Here is a 13,244-nt window from a genome sequence, read left to right as displayed (position 1 = left end):
ATGTGGTGACACTGCGCCGTGAATTACTGCCAAAGTTAACCCCGTCCTTTCCCCTCGAAAGTAAACAGTCGAACTTCCCTTGAGACTTTGTTTTCTTTTCGTAAGATGTTAAGAATCCATTGGAAGAAGCCGAAAGTTATATTTACACCCTACTTAAATGTCCGTATTAGATTTTATGACTTTTAGATCCATCGAGTGTCTTTTTTTAAATGTCTGACATCCAGATCAACTGCCGGGGAGATCTTTTAACGCCTTAGTGGACTTGCGATTCTGCCAACATATTGGCAACTTCCCCGCCAGCCACACGTAGAGTGCGGAGTACTACCAAGAGCTAGGCACGGCTCGTGCCGGACCTCCGGCCATTTTGTGGAGTACAATTTTAGTGATCTCGGGACGGAGGGAAAATGAGGCTTTGACCTCTCTTTTAAGTGCGATACATAGTTGTTTGATCCAATTGATATTGAGCTAGATGCCGTCCGCCTCAAATAATTTTGCAGATCAGCGCTCACACTCACATCAGATCCCCACATTCATACCCCTGGAATGGTAATCGGAATCCTTGCTGATTTCATGAAACCCTACCAATTAAGGTTGCTTTCGCATTTAACCCCAATCTCCGAACAGGCTAATAGATATCTCACGATCGATGCAAGAATTCCAATTCCACTTTGTGTGTGACGACACGGCTCCTATATCCAGCTGTATACAACATGGCATCGAAACCAGAGACAGCGGAAAATGCAGCCGAGAATAGTGGCCATGCCCATGCTGGTGATACCGAACATTCGCCGGAGAGGACGATACCGGAGGACGATCTGGGGGAGATAAGTGATGGGGACGGTCTCATAAGCGTGAGTGGAACCACGATTTTCGTTTAGCTCTTGGGATAGCATGTTCTGACAGCTCTTGTGTGATAATAGATTGATAGTCAAGACGACGATTCTGCGATAGGAGACTTGACGCTTCCGTGAGTTCTGGCGTCAGATGGGGAGAGGCTGATCCTTCATATATCGATTGCTTATGGAATTTTACTTACAGACGGTCCACGATTTCCGTACGATCGAGTGTGTATGACTATGTCGAGGAGGATGGCCGGACATATCACAGATACAAAGAAGGCAGTACGATTAATGGACACATTCACGAAGTTTGCGATTGCTGATCCCCGTTTATAGGTTATGTGATGCCCAACGACGAGGTACTTGCCACACCAAACTGACAGGATTAAATTTGCTGATTCACATCTGCTGCTAGAGAGAGCAAGAACGATTGGGTATTTTATTTCCACATTGGCTTTGTCAGACACATTACTGATATATTCAGATATGCAACATCATCTTTGGCACATGACTTTACATGACGAGCTTTTTCTTGCACCCATCGTAGAGAATCCCCAGCATGTGCTTGATATCGGGACTGGGACTGGAATCTGGGCCATTGATTTTGGTCAGTTTCGTTTATTTCTTTCAGCAGTCTCACTGACAAATTGTAGCAAACAAATATCCTTCAGCGCAAGTCATTGGTAGTGATTTGAGTCCAATACAGCCGGAATTGTGAGTCGATACTCTTTTCGAAAGATCCGAGCTGATCATTCAGTGTTCCGCCGAACTGCCAGTTTGAGGTTGAGGATGCGGAAGACGAATGGACATACTCTCAAAAGTTCGATTTTATACATGGTAGACTTATGGTAAGCTGTTTTAAAGATCCGAAGTATGTCTTTGAACAGGCATTCAAAAGTCTTGCTCCGGGCGGCTATTTTGAAATGCAAGATACCGATTTTCCCATGAAAAGTGTCGACGATACTTTGGTTGGAACTGATTTATGGAGCTGGAATCAGTACATCATTGAAGGTTCTGCCAAGGCTGGACGTCCATGGACTCGTGTCAAAGAGTACAAAAAGTGGATGCAGGAAATCGGATTTATTGATGTGGAGGAAAAGGTTCTGAAGTGGCCCCTCAATACTTGGCCACGCGACAAGCATTTGAAGACGTTGGGGCTTTGGTTCTGCCATGATTTATGTGAGGGATTGAGTTCGACGCGAGCTGTGTTGACGAGGGGCCTGGGATGGTCAGTGGACAAAGCAGAAGCGTTTTTGGTTAATGTCAGGAAGGATGTCAGGGACCGTAACGTGCATGCTTATGTTGAACTGTGAGTCCAGAAACTATCAAAAAGTCCTGAGAACATTCTGGCTGATACCTCTAGGCGAATTGTATATGGTCGGAAGCCTCCTTGTACTTAAATCCTATTTCTGAGCAGATCGATGATATGGTTCTATCCGATAAATGCAATGTTCCATGTCAGTCTGAGCATTTCTATCCACTTCACGAACATGATTTGGTAGAATACGGCAAGAGTACCATTCTCACTCTTGCGGAATTCTCACTCTTGCGGCTGCGAAGCTGGTGAGTCTCTGGAAAGATTTCTAGTCCATGAGCAAGCTTGTTTCCCCTTGAACTATTCACCTGACGTGGCGGTCAATTTGCCGGCTAGAGGATTTCTGACGCCATCTCGGCCGAGCTTTATATTCACTCAAGCTAATATAGCTTCAGGTGGGTGATTCACGAAACTAATATCAACTTTTGTTCGAGTTTTGATAAGAGATGTCAATCCTGCTGCTTTGACACATTTGTTTCGTCGAAGAGGAAGGGATAACAGACTGCTAGCATGGTTCTTGAATGACCACAAGAAGTAAAAAGGAGAACTATGTCCGAACTTCGAAGTAAGTCAAAGCAAAAGGGGAGGCAAGCTACTTCTGGTGGTGGTAAGCTAGTAGCTGCGGCCAGCGATGCACCTGGGAACTTCGCATCTAATCCAGCATTCAAGCACCAAGAATCATTCAGCGATTGTTCGTCAAATTCGAAAGGTAGTCAGAGCTCGGGGCCAACAGCCGACTGCTTTTCCCTGCACCAAACTCTACATGTCCAAGCACTTCCCCCACCCCTCAACCATCCGACGAGGCAAAATTTCAGTTAGGCCCTCAGCCTACACCTCCAACAGCTGCTCAATCGAGATCGCCAAGACTTCTAGCGCTCAAGTTACCACTTTTTCCAGCAATCCGATCAAAGAGAGCTCTCTCCTTCAGAGGCTCAGCAGTTCATCGACCCACTGGTCGTGGCTCAGCGGAGCCTGAGGACAACGATCGGTGCTCTTTACAAAGACTTCCCAGCGGCAAGAGCCTCAACCGCGCCACTTCTTTCTACAGAAATATCTAAAGGAGAGTTTCGTTTGATACATCTCCAAAAATGCCTCACCAAGCCTTGTGGGGCTTTGCTCAGCCGCGCTTGTCACGTAGAGAGAGATTGACCGCGACGGAGCGGCGGAAGCTCCTGACTTGGACATGGAAGGAGGCCAGCAAAACCTCGCATGAGGAAGAACGTGCTGTTTCTCCAGGAAAAACGAGGTACGAATGCTGACCATGAGGCTCTTGGAAAGTCTTGATTGACATGTCGGCGACTTGAGTAAGTACGTTCAGGTCTCGTCTTTCGGTTACTGGTGTATCAGGGATCACTTGGAACTAGAAGAGTCTCAGAATAATTAAGAAAAACCATTCCCTTATTAATCAGTAGCATGGCATGATAATATTCAGATCATGGCGAAGCTGGTAGCGGGACATCTGCCCTTTTTTTGATAGCGTAGTCGCATGATTCCATAGTCGAGCCGAAGTCGAATTTCCGCTCTTCCAGCACCTGCCACCAGAGTCTCTATTGTCGTCACACCATTCTTCTTTAACGCAATTCATGTCTCGTCTTACCATCTCTCGGTGAGCTCTTCAGCACCTCCTGCTGGAAAGAACTCTGTGCCAAACCCAGAGGAGGTTGCCAGAGCTTGTGATCATTAACGAGATCTCCCAATGCCTTCCAAACTGTATTCAAGATTTCATTTTCTTCGGCATATTCCTCCATGATTGTCCAAATCTGAATTGCACATTCAGGCTCGCTGTTAGCGACATATGCGCAGCCTCCCCTACGGAGTCCCAAAACGTAAAATTTGCTGGGTTGATTCGCTTCGTCCATACCTTAGTTTACGAAGTCCCTCTGAACAGGCCATTCATTCCAATTCACTATGAAGTTGCACCTCATCAGAATCTATCTGGCACTTCGTCCTTCGAGAATTACGAGCCCCTCTCGCTTGTTAGCAGCTAATATCAGCACCAAATAATCTCTCACCACTATTAAGCGAAACAACACTAACCACACAACCCCAAGATCAACAAACCCGCTCGTATCTAATAATATCTTTCTACCTTTCCAAAGTCTCATCTCAGCCTTGTGACTTTCTTTCCCCGCCATGACCTCAGATGCATTATGCCAGATACAGAAGAGGAGTAAGATAAGCCGTGAATGAGCCTCATGACGTCGCTCGCTTGCGGAGTTGAGTGTGGGGTATCACGTACAATCGGCAGATCGTCAGCGTCGTGAGATCGGGAGTCTCACATCTTAGAGCTCTTGAAAAAAGGTGTGAAGAGAATACGAGGTTGGGTGCCAGAATTTAGCAGATATGACGAGATATACATTCCTTTCAAAAGGAAGTACGAGGTTTTTACGAGGTTTGCTGAGATGTGACGGTAATTACAGTTTGGAAATCAGCAGGAAGAGAAATATCGGATATATATAAAGACAAAAACCACCCTCTGCCTAGTTACCATAATCAATAACACATTCAGATTTACCATTCTTCAGTTGCAAGATCCCTATTGAAGGATATATCCACGCACCAGACAACAGTTCATACACAACTCTAGATCTCAAGATGAAGTTCACAACCGCATCCACCGTCCTCGCCCTCGCCGGCAGCACCCTCGCAGCTGACGGCATCTTCGCCATCACAGGCACAGGTCAAGTCAGTAGCCTCCTTATCCACCTCCCTATTCATGTCCCTATATATCCACCTCCCTATCCACCTCCCTCCCATCTCCTTCACTGATCTAACTTCCTTTCCCCCATCAGACCGGTCCACCCACCCTCGTAACCCTCCAAGTGCTGAACGGCCTCGTCGGCGACGCCCCCAAATGCTCCGGCACGGCATCGACCTCGCCCCTCCCAGCCTCCGGCAGTATCCCCTGCATGGAAGGCTACACCCTGACATACCAGTGGAATAGTATCAACGAAGGGATTGCGGCAACGTATACGAACCCGACGAATACATTTACGTATAATGTGCCGAACAATGGCTGTGATGCGAATAATGTGTGCCAATTTGGCTTTACGGATAACTTTCCGGGGAAGAAGATGGCGAGGGCCCTGAGGGCTTAGGAGGTTTGGTGGAGATGTGCGGTGAGATGAGTTGAGAGTGATATTGGAGGAAGGTAGATTTTTGGGAGATGCTGTAGGAACGGCGAATATAATCTTAAAGCGAACGAACATTGCTCAAACTCGCCTGCACTTGAACTTGAACTGGCTGAACGAAAACTGAACAGCAGGGGATGAATGAAGGACTCTCGAGGAGTCTGATTATCAGAAGACCACACTTGGTATGGCATAAAAGTATCTGCTGCTAAATTCCCAAGCCCCAAACGCCCAAGTATGCAACTTTTACAAACCAGGCCCACCTACTTAGCAACCTTAGCCTTCTTCTTAGGCCGCTCTTCCTCTGCATCGCTTCCAGGTCCATCCTCATCGTCACTACCACTGCTGCTATCGTGATTGGAATCGTATTCCTCCGCAACATCACTTTCACTGTCTGTCTTGAAGTCCTCATCCGCGCTCTCGCTGTCCTCGTCTGCACTTCCTCTGTCTGCTCTAGCTGCAACAACTTCCTCGTCACTGGATGCCATATCCGGTTCTCTGAGAGCAGCCGCGAGAAGGGCCGAGCTGTCCTCATCCATCTCGTTCTTGACTCTCAGGCCCTTGATCTTGAAGAAGTCCTCTAGAGGCTTTTGCTCTTCTCTGTTGATGTTTGAAAATTGAGATTCGGCGACAGATCCTTTCATCTGAACAGTGATATCGAATGTTCGAGACGCAGACACAGCTCCACCAACTCGAGAAAGGACAATGTATTCGATTTGGTCGAATTGGATGTAGGTTGCAGGCTTAGGGACGAACATGAAAGCCTTCTCAAGGCAGTAAAGGAAACCTTCACTAGCTTTGATAGAACACTTGATACCAGATTGTTGATGGTGACTGTAAATGTTAGATTTATTCATGATGCATCCTTGATGAAACTGACCTTCGGAAATCCTTGGCTGGTTGATTGACCTTCTTCCCTGTAAGTCCACGGAAGACCTGGGTGACAACTTGATGTAATGGTGACTCGTAATGTGGCTCCAGCTTGTCCTTGTACTTCTCCTTCATCAACTCCTCGGTCATATTCAGATCAATCGTAACCTCTTCATCCTTTTTGAACTGCATAACCAAAAAGGGATATCTCGTTTGACCTTGTCGAAGTGGGGGATCGAGTCCAATGCAGATCATGTAATGTAAGTCATCTGGTTTAGGTAGGATCATGAACTTCTTCAAATTGTCGTATTGAATCTTGTAGTCGTATGTCTTGCCACGAAGTCTGAAGGAATTCTCGTACATATCGATATCGAAACGTCCTCTGTGACTTGTCAGTAAGATTCTCACAAGCGTTGTAGTTGTCATACCTGGGAGTAAGATGTAGAACATCCAAGAAAGTTGCGAATGTGTCGCCAGCCACCTCACCAATCTCGGCTTTGTCCATCAGAGTATCGTAGAAGAGATTGGCAGCATTTGTCTCGGCCTCGGCCCCTTCAGCATCACTGGGCGCATCCTCGCCCTCCAGAGCCTCCTTCTTCGTAGTGACACCGGGAATGTAGAATCGCATCTCGACAAGCTGGTCCTTGCCACCACCGGCCTTCTTGCCTTTTCCGCGAGCACCACCCAATGCCCCATTTGTACCCGTATCATCGCCATTCGCAGGAAGAGCAAACTCAACAGCAACCTCGTTCTTGCCAGCCAAATTCGTATTGGAGATCTCTGAATAGGGAATTTCGAAAGCAGGTCGATTCTGGACATTGAATTGTAGCTCTGCCTTTCCAAACTCGCCCTTGCCCCAATTCCAGCCTCGCAGCGCATGTTCCTTGTGTTCGAGATTCGTGCTGTACCAATTCTTGAAAACCTTGCCTATGCGCTCGAAGTCCTACTTCCATTAGAATCGTGATATCAAGATGAAATATATGTACCAACCTCTTGGGAGAAGCCATCAAGCTGAACAACGCCCGAGTTTCTCAGCAGAATCTTCACCTCGTACCCTTTGGCTGCGCGACTCCATTGCGCACCACCGATGTTGCTGTGATCAAGCGTAAAGGTGTCGCCGCCCCCAGACGGTTTCCAGCCAAAACCATTCTCTGCGAATCGGCACTTTCCTGATTCCTTGGAGAGGTCGAGGTAGATGTTGTCGAAGCTTTCTCTACCAGTACGAGAGATGTTAGTGATGTCGAAGTCCATTTTGGGGATTCTTCTGTTCGATGGCGTTGCAAGATTTTTGGAGAGGAACGGGAACTTACAGAGCCATGTTAAGAGAAGGAAGGGGGGTAGTTGCCTGATTGATTGATTGCTTGCTTTGTTGGGGGTAGGTGAATTGCAGCTGCATTGATTCCCGCGTAAAGTGGCAAGCGCGATGCTGTTCGACGCGCCTGAACATTTTAGCATACCACGTGACTCTTAGATATCCATCCCATCTAGGAGTAGGTAGGTAGAGCTCATCTTACAGCTTTTGAAGTAAGACTGTCAAAGCAGTTCGGCATATGTAAAGTGTCAGTTTGATTAGTGCACAAAAATTTGAGCAACAGAGATACATCATAAGATGCACTTGATGAAATTGAATATTTGTCGAGGCCTAAGTAGGCGGAGTCAACACCAGAGCACTTAGTATCTGTTTCCTTCCCCACGACTAGATAGTGCCTGGTTCTTAGCAATAAAGCTTCTGAAGCTGCAATCTACTCCCTGCGTCTTGGGCAAAGCCTTATAATGCCCATGCCGAGCACTTTATATAGTTACATATAATACCTTCAACGTGAACAGAGCGAGATTAGACAAGATGGGCTGGATCTGATTTTGCTGTTATTTCTTTATTGGATAATTACAGCCCCTCAGGCTTCTCTCAAATATCATCTACCATCACTACCCCAAGCACCTAATCGCATTCTTCAATCCCAGAATACCATCAAAGCCACCATCTTCCGCATAAACTATCCATCTTCCATTTCCAGCAACTTCGCAAATCACCTGCACATATAGATCCATCCACCTCTCAGCACCAATAACACCCTATCATACTATTAAAGAAAAGGGGAATCCGAACCAGGCCAGCAAAAGCACCGCGCAGTAGATTTTGATGGGAAATTCGTCGATTCGCAACCGTTACAACTGTGGCCATGGCCCATCCCGTTTCGAAAATGCAAAATGACGCATGCGGAATAGGGACATCAAGGCATCATAACATGTAGAAGAAGGCCTGCTGAACTTTTGCTCCGAGAAAAGAGAACCAAGAATAGAATGCATGGTGCGATATGGTGAAGGTAGAGTTACAAGTCTGGTCTTATTAGTGACCAAAGTCCAAGTATGATACAGTGTCGAAAGTCGAAGAGCGTGTATGAGGGAGGATGTGGGCGATCAGGATTGGTTTCATCAATCAGGCGTTTGTGGGTGTGCTCGTGCCCCGGCCACGAGGAGCACCTCCACCACCACGGCCTCGGTTTTGGAACTGGCCACGACCCCGTTGGTTGAGACCTCCACGTCCTCCAGAATATCCGTTTCCACCATAAGCACTTGGCTTGGGTCGGCGAGGCTCAACATAGATCGCCTCTCCAGAAACTTGGTGCGGGTTGGCGGCAGCGGCAGCTTGGTAACCTTCAGGTGTAGCATACTCGACAAAGGCGCAGTTCTAGTTTTCAGTCAGCTATGGAGTTGTGGTGAATGAACTCAAGACTTACCTTTCCACGGTTAACATCAAAGTAGATCAGATTTCCAAATCCACCCAGAGCAGCACGGAGCTCCTCGGTTCCAACCTTCTCGGTAACATTTCGGACATATCCCATGGTGCCCTCCTTCTCAGGTGGACCAGAGATCGATTGTGGACGGTTTTGTCTCTTCTGGTCGCTTCCAACACTTTGCCATCCTGCACCGTTCTCCTTGTCCTTCTCCGCAGCTGGGGCAGGTGCCGGGGCAGGAGTAGGAGCTTGAGCAGGCTTAGCAGCTGGTGGAGCTGGACGAGCTTGGGCAGGTGGTGTGGAAGTCTTAGGAGCGACGACTGGAACGGCAGGCTTGGGAGCGGAACCAACAGCTGCAGCGGCTCTGCTTGCCCAGCTAAGTGGCTTTGGTGGGCCAGCTGGCTGAGCTGGAGCTGCTGGCTTGGTGTTCGATGGAGCGCGGCTGATTGCTGGGGTTGAGACAGGGTCCTTTGGCTTCTCTGGCTCCTTGATCTCCTCTTCGACCGCTTTCTCGGCAACTTCTGGAGTTGGAGTAGCCTCCTCAACCTTAGCGGTAGCAGCTGGTGTCTCTTCAGCTTCAGGAGCTGGAGTTCCGTTGGTTGTTGGTTCAGCTTCAGCGACTGGCTCGGGCTCAGCAACCTCTTCCAGCTTCTTGTCTACAACCTCAGCATCCAACGGAGCAGCAGACTCCTCAGGTGTGGCCTGAGCCTTTGGCATCTCGACATCCTCAACCAAGGGTCCAGCAGCAGACTCCTCTTGGGCGTTGTCAACAGGCTCCTCCTCACCCTCCTCATTGATATATCTGAAGATATCGTTGAGGACAAAGTATCCGGTAGGTTGTTGAGCAAGAACGAAAGTTTGAACAAACTTCTTGAGCTCGGCCGACTTGTTCGAAGTTTCACCAATAACTTGGATGACGATGTTGTCGTAAGAAGCTTGGGAGTCGACATTGGAGACGCGGACCTTGCAGTCTTGGAAGTCGAGATTCTTAATGCGCTCTTGGATAGCCTGCAGACATTAGCTTGAGAAAAGATGTCAAAGAGCAGAAAACTTACACTTCGGCCAACAGAAACTGGAGCGACCTCTGCCTCGAGGCCAGAAACAAATTGAGATCGCTTTCCATAGAACAGCTACAACTAGTTAGCATATTAAGCGCATAGAAGCCATATGATACGTACATGAAGCTTCTCTGGAGACTTGCTCAAGGTAGTGTAGTATTGCTCAACAAAGTACCATCCAACCTCATCCTTCGAAAGGTCATTGCCCGAGGCGTTACCACTCGTGGAATCGGCGGCACCTGAGGTAGCTGGGTACTGCTCAGTAGTACTCTTGTACTGCTCCTGTTGAGCGAAACTGCCATTGGTTGCCATCGTGGAAGAAGTTGGGTAGGTGAGGAAGACGGTTGTCGACCTCACAAGACAGGAATCGGGAGGTGGATGGTGTAAGGCTAGAGTTGGCGCGCAAGTACTAAGGAAGACTGTAGATCTTCCAACAAGTGCAGTGATCTGGGATCGGCGGGTCGAGGCTGTCAAGTCCTGTTACGGATATCGAACGCGTTAGATGCTGGAATCTGAAGAAAGGACGACGGGACGATGCTTCTACAGGAGAAACTCAGAGAGGCAGATGAAATACAATGTTATTAGGAAGGAGTTGAAAGGAAGAACTGAAAAGAAGTTCTATTGGGAAGGACTGGAGATCGAGAGGGGTGGGGGACCAATTTGCTGTTTTTGCAGAGGGTGGAAATGGAAGTTGTTCGATTTTGTCAGGAGCTAAGACGTATTTCGGATTTTGGCGGCTGCGCTAACCGAAATGCTCTGTATCACGTGCCTGTGGACATATGTCCCGAGATTCATTCAACGAGCAGATAAATTCAGCTTTGAGTAGACGTGATTGTTTGATGTTATTGACTGTAGCGAGATATAGTCCTTGAGTCAAGGTTTCTTTTGGCATGTTTATTAAGAGAAAATGCCTCTTTTGACAGCCCCAGTGGGAGCTTACTACCTTTAGACGCAAAACAGTACTCATCAATCCTTTGTCTTGAAGCAAACATCTAGAGGGTAACCCTTGAGGGTATCCTAAGTCTTTGTTGTTGTTATGCATTCTATTTCGAGAAGCAAAAGCAATAACAATTTTTGGACGTACTAGTAGTGTCAAATAAGAACGATCCTCGTCTTCTCGACACCAGAGAACACTTCTTCTTTCACTTTATTGCCGGAATCATAGTAATTTCCAATTCCCAGCCTCCGAAACTCATCAATGTCTCCAACCTGCTCCAGTACCAAATAATAAATCCCGTTAACCGATGGGGCAACCTCCAGACAGTAAACAGCCAAAGGAGATTCATCTCTATCATAATCTAGAAGCGCTGAACCTAAGTAGCACCCATCTACACTTTCCAAATCAAAACGAGTCTGGTATAGTTGGTCATCCTGAACATCGAACGTACAGAAGCGGCGGTAGTCAATAGCAGACCCTTTCACAAGGCGAGCAGCGCGAAGTCTCCCCTTGACGAAAAGTTGACAACCTGGAGAGACTCTACCGTAAGGATCAGTGCTTGCTAGATTGACCTTGGCGCGAAGGACTTCCAGCTCGAAGTTATGGTCGTTTAAGAACCGCACCGTGTCGCGTTTTGCTTGCGTGGAGGCCCATGACCATGATGGGATGCAGTTCTGCTCTGCTTGGGTACTCTGAGCGAGCTGCGGCGCTGGAGTGAGGTTCCACCATAAGAGGGAAGAGGGCATTTCTTCGAGCCACATTCCTGCTGCGTATGTCTTGCCTGTTCTCTGGGCGTAAATTTGTGCGAGTCCGCTCAGTGAAGGAAGTTTATCGCTCTCGTAAGTCAGGGAGCAGATTGAGTAGTCGCTGACAAGTTTTTGCCACACCCAGAGGTGGTTTGCGGGCTCGGGCGTTTGGATTTGCGGATTCGCGAACATTTGGTACTCCGACCCTGTGCCGTAGTAAGGTAGAAATGTGAGTTTGTTCAAAATACCTGTCTCGTGCTGCACGCGGCCGCTACAGTTCCAGTATAGTTGCTGCTTTCCGAAAATCAGCTCGCGCTTAGAGAGCAGCCGTTCTTGAAGAACCCAAGCACGGCTGTACAGTGGTCCCTTCTGGATTTCATCGAGGTAGCTACTGAGATTGCTGATGTAAATGCTGAAGCTTTTGGTTCCGTGTTCGTCAGTATAAGGGATGGACACGGAATTTGGTACCCAGGAGCGAGGATTGAGAAGGCCGGTGTGGCTGTCAGATCCAGAGCCGGCCATGACTGTCAATATGGCGCTGTTGTAGACACCCGCCATCTTCACTGACTCGGCCTCCCAATCAGCAGAATTGTCTTGAATGATACACAGAGCATCGATCCAGATATAGTCCACTTCGAGCGATCGGGCGATCTTAAAAGCATCCTGAAAAGTCTTTGGTATTTGATCCCATGGAATAGCACATGTAAAGCCCTGTAAGTTTGCTGTGGTTGTCCGCAACGGGAGACTGCCACCCCAGCAGTGACTAAGAGCCAGATATTCTTCATTCAATTTCGAGGCATCCACGATTCTGATAGGTTTCAGTCCGTCATCACTACCGACTGCAATCAGCCTCGCAGGACGATCAGCTGCAATTCTTGGACCATGGTCATGGTGCTCGAGACATTCTTTCAGCCATGTTCTCGCGCGAGCTAAATCTGTTTCGATTGGTATACATCGTCCGGAAACGTGTCTGGCAGTGGCTGGCGCACAATCTGTTCGTTCTTCAGTAAGTACTATGATGAAATAGAGACCCTTCATTAACCTTCTGGTGTTAGCAGGTAAAGCCACAAATCCTCGTCGCCAGCCGCGCGTCGATCCAGCTCATATGTCAGGATGAAAACGCTGGTACCATTCGTCAGGCCTGGAAGAGATAGCTTGTTACTTTCAGTGGGGTTTCGCTTGGTGGAATGGAGTCGAGCCCATTTTCAACGATGTATTTACACAATACACACGTTGAGGAAGACGCGATTATTGATGCGCGAGTCTGGAATTCCACCGTTTCCCCCGCACATACAGCTTTGATTTTGAACTCGAGCGTTTTGCAATGTTCGCATAGATAGGTCGTATTGGGCAAAGTAGATCCTTCATCTCTCCGAGAATGCACCAAAGAAGAGAGGGCCATGAAGGTTGCAGGCATACTCTGTTGAGAGTGCTACAGAGAGTGTAAGGAGAAGTAGTGGGCATCGATTTTGAAATGGACGTAAAAATTCTCCAGCTAATGCCCACAACTAATGACTTGAAAAGATTTTTTATGCTCCAGGCGAACTGGGAAGGCTTGAAGAACGTTCGTCGAGGCAGTCTCGAATAGGCGCCGGCTTACCTAATGAATTTAT

At 47.8% G+C, this 13,244-nt stretch overlaps 5 protein-coding genes across 5 annotated transcripts; 2 read left to right on the top strand and 3 right to left on the bottom strand.

The window, feature by feature from the left end:
* Window positions 1-401: 401 nt before the first annotated feature.
* ONS95_002571 (uncharacterized protein) lies at window positions 402-3,633 on the top strand. Its single transcript, XM_058495833.1, has 10 exons — window positions 402-851; window positions 921-967; window positions 1,039-1,121; window positions 1,176-1,198; window positions 1,255-1,273; window positions 1,324-1,446; window positions 1,493-1,553; window positions 1,597-2,148; window positions 2,203-2,296; window positions 2,550-3,633. Exons 1-9 carry the CDS (start codon window positions 711-713, stop codon window positions 2,237-2,239), a joined length of 1,086 nt encoding a protein of 361 aa, XP_058354561.1. The 5' UTR covers window positions 402-710; the 3' UTR covers window positions 2,240-2,296; window positions 2,550-3,633.
* Window positions 3,634-4,184: 551 nt separating this feature from the next.
* ONS95_002570 (uncharacterized protein) lies at window positions 4,185-5,361 on the top strand. The gene is made up of 2 exons (XM_058495832.1): window positions 4,185-4,839; window positions 4,947-5,361. Exons 1-2 carry the CDS (start codon window positions 4,750-4,752, stop codon window positions 5,250-5,252), a joined length of 396 nt encoding a protein of 131 aa, XP_058354560.1. The 5' UTR covers window positions 4,185-4,749; the 3' UTR covers window positions 5,253-5,361.
* On the bottom strand, window positions 4,653-7,686 carry POB3 (FACT complex subunit). The gene is made up of 5 exons (XM_058495831.1): window positions 7,466-7,686; window positions 7,146-7,368; window positions 6,584-7,098; window positions 6,166-6,537; window positions 4,653-6,119 (listed from the first exon to the last, which is right to left on the bottom strand). The coding sequence occupies exons 1-5, from the start codon at window positions 7,600-7,602 to the stop codon at window positions 5,549-5,551; spliced, it is 1,818 nt and encodes a 605-aa protein (XP_058354559.1). The 5' UTR covers window positions 7,603-7,686; the 3' UTR covers window positions 4,653-5,548.
* Window positions 7,687-8,851: 1,165 nt separating this feature from the next.
* On the bottom strand, window positions 8,852-10,260 carry ONS95_002568 (uncharacterized protein; the record flags this gene model as incomplete). Its single annotated transcript, XM_058495830.1, has 3 exons — window positions 8,852-9,898; window positions 9,946-10,020; window positions 10,069-10,260. The coding sequence occupies 3 exons, from the start codon at window positions 10,258-10,260 to the stop codon at window positions 8,852-8,854; spliced, it is 1,314 nt and encodes a 437-aa protein (XP_058354558.1).
* A 780-nt stretch (window positions 10,261-11,040) lies between these two features.
* Window positions 11,041-12,189, bottom strand: ONS95_002567 (uncharacterized protein; the record flags this gene model as incomplete). The annotated part of the gene is made up of 1 exon (XM_058495829.1): window positions 11,041-12,189. One exon carries the CDS (start codon window positions 12,187-12,189, stop codon window positions 11,041-11,043), a length of 1,149 nt encoding a protein of 382 aa, XP_058354557.1.
* Window positions 12,190-13,244: the final 1,055 nt, after the last annotated feature.

This window comes from Cadophora gregata (assembly GCF_030347475.1).
Source record: "Cadophora gregata isolate MNR1 chromosome Unknown scaffold_11, whole genome shotgun sequence".
In the NCBI taxonomy this organism is placed as follows: domain Eukaryota; kingdom Fungi; phylum Ascomycota; class Leotiomycetes; order Helotiales; family Ploettnerulaceae; genus Cadophora; species Cadophora gregata.
This window is presented reverse-complemented; position numbering and strand designations above follow the sequence as displayed.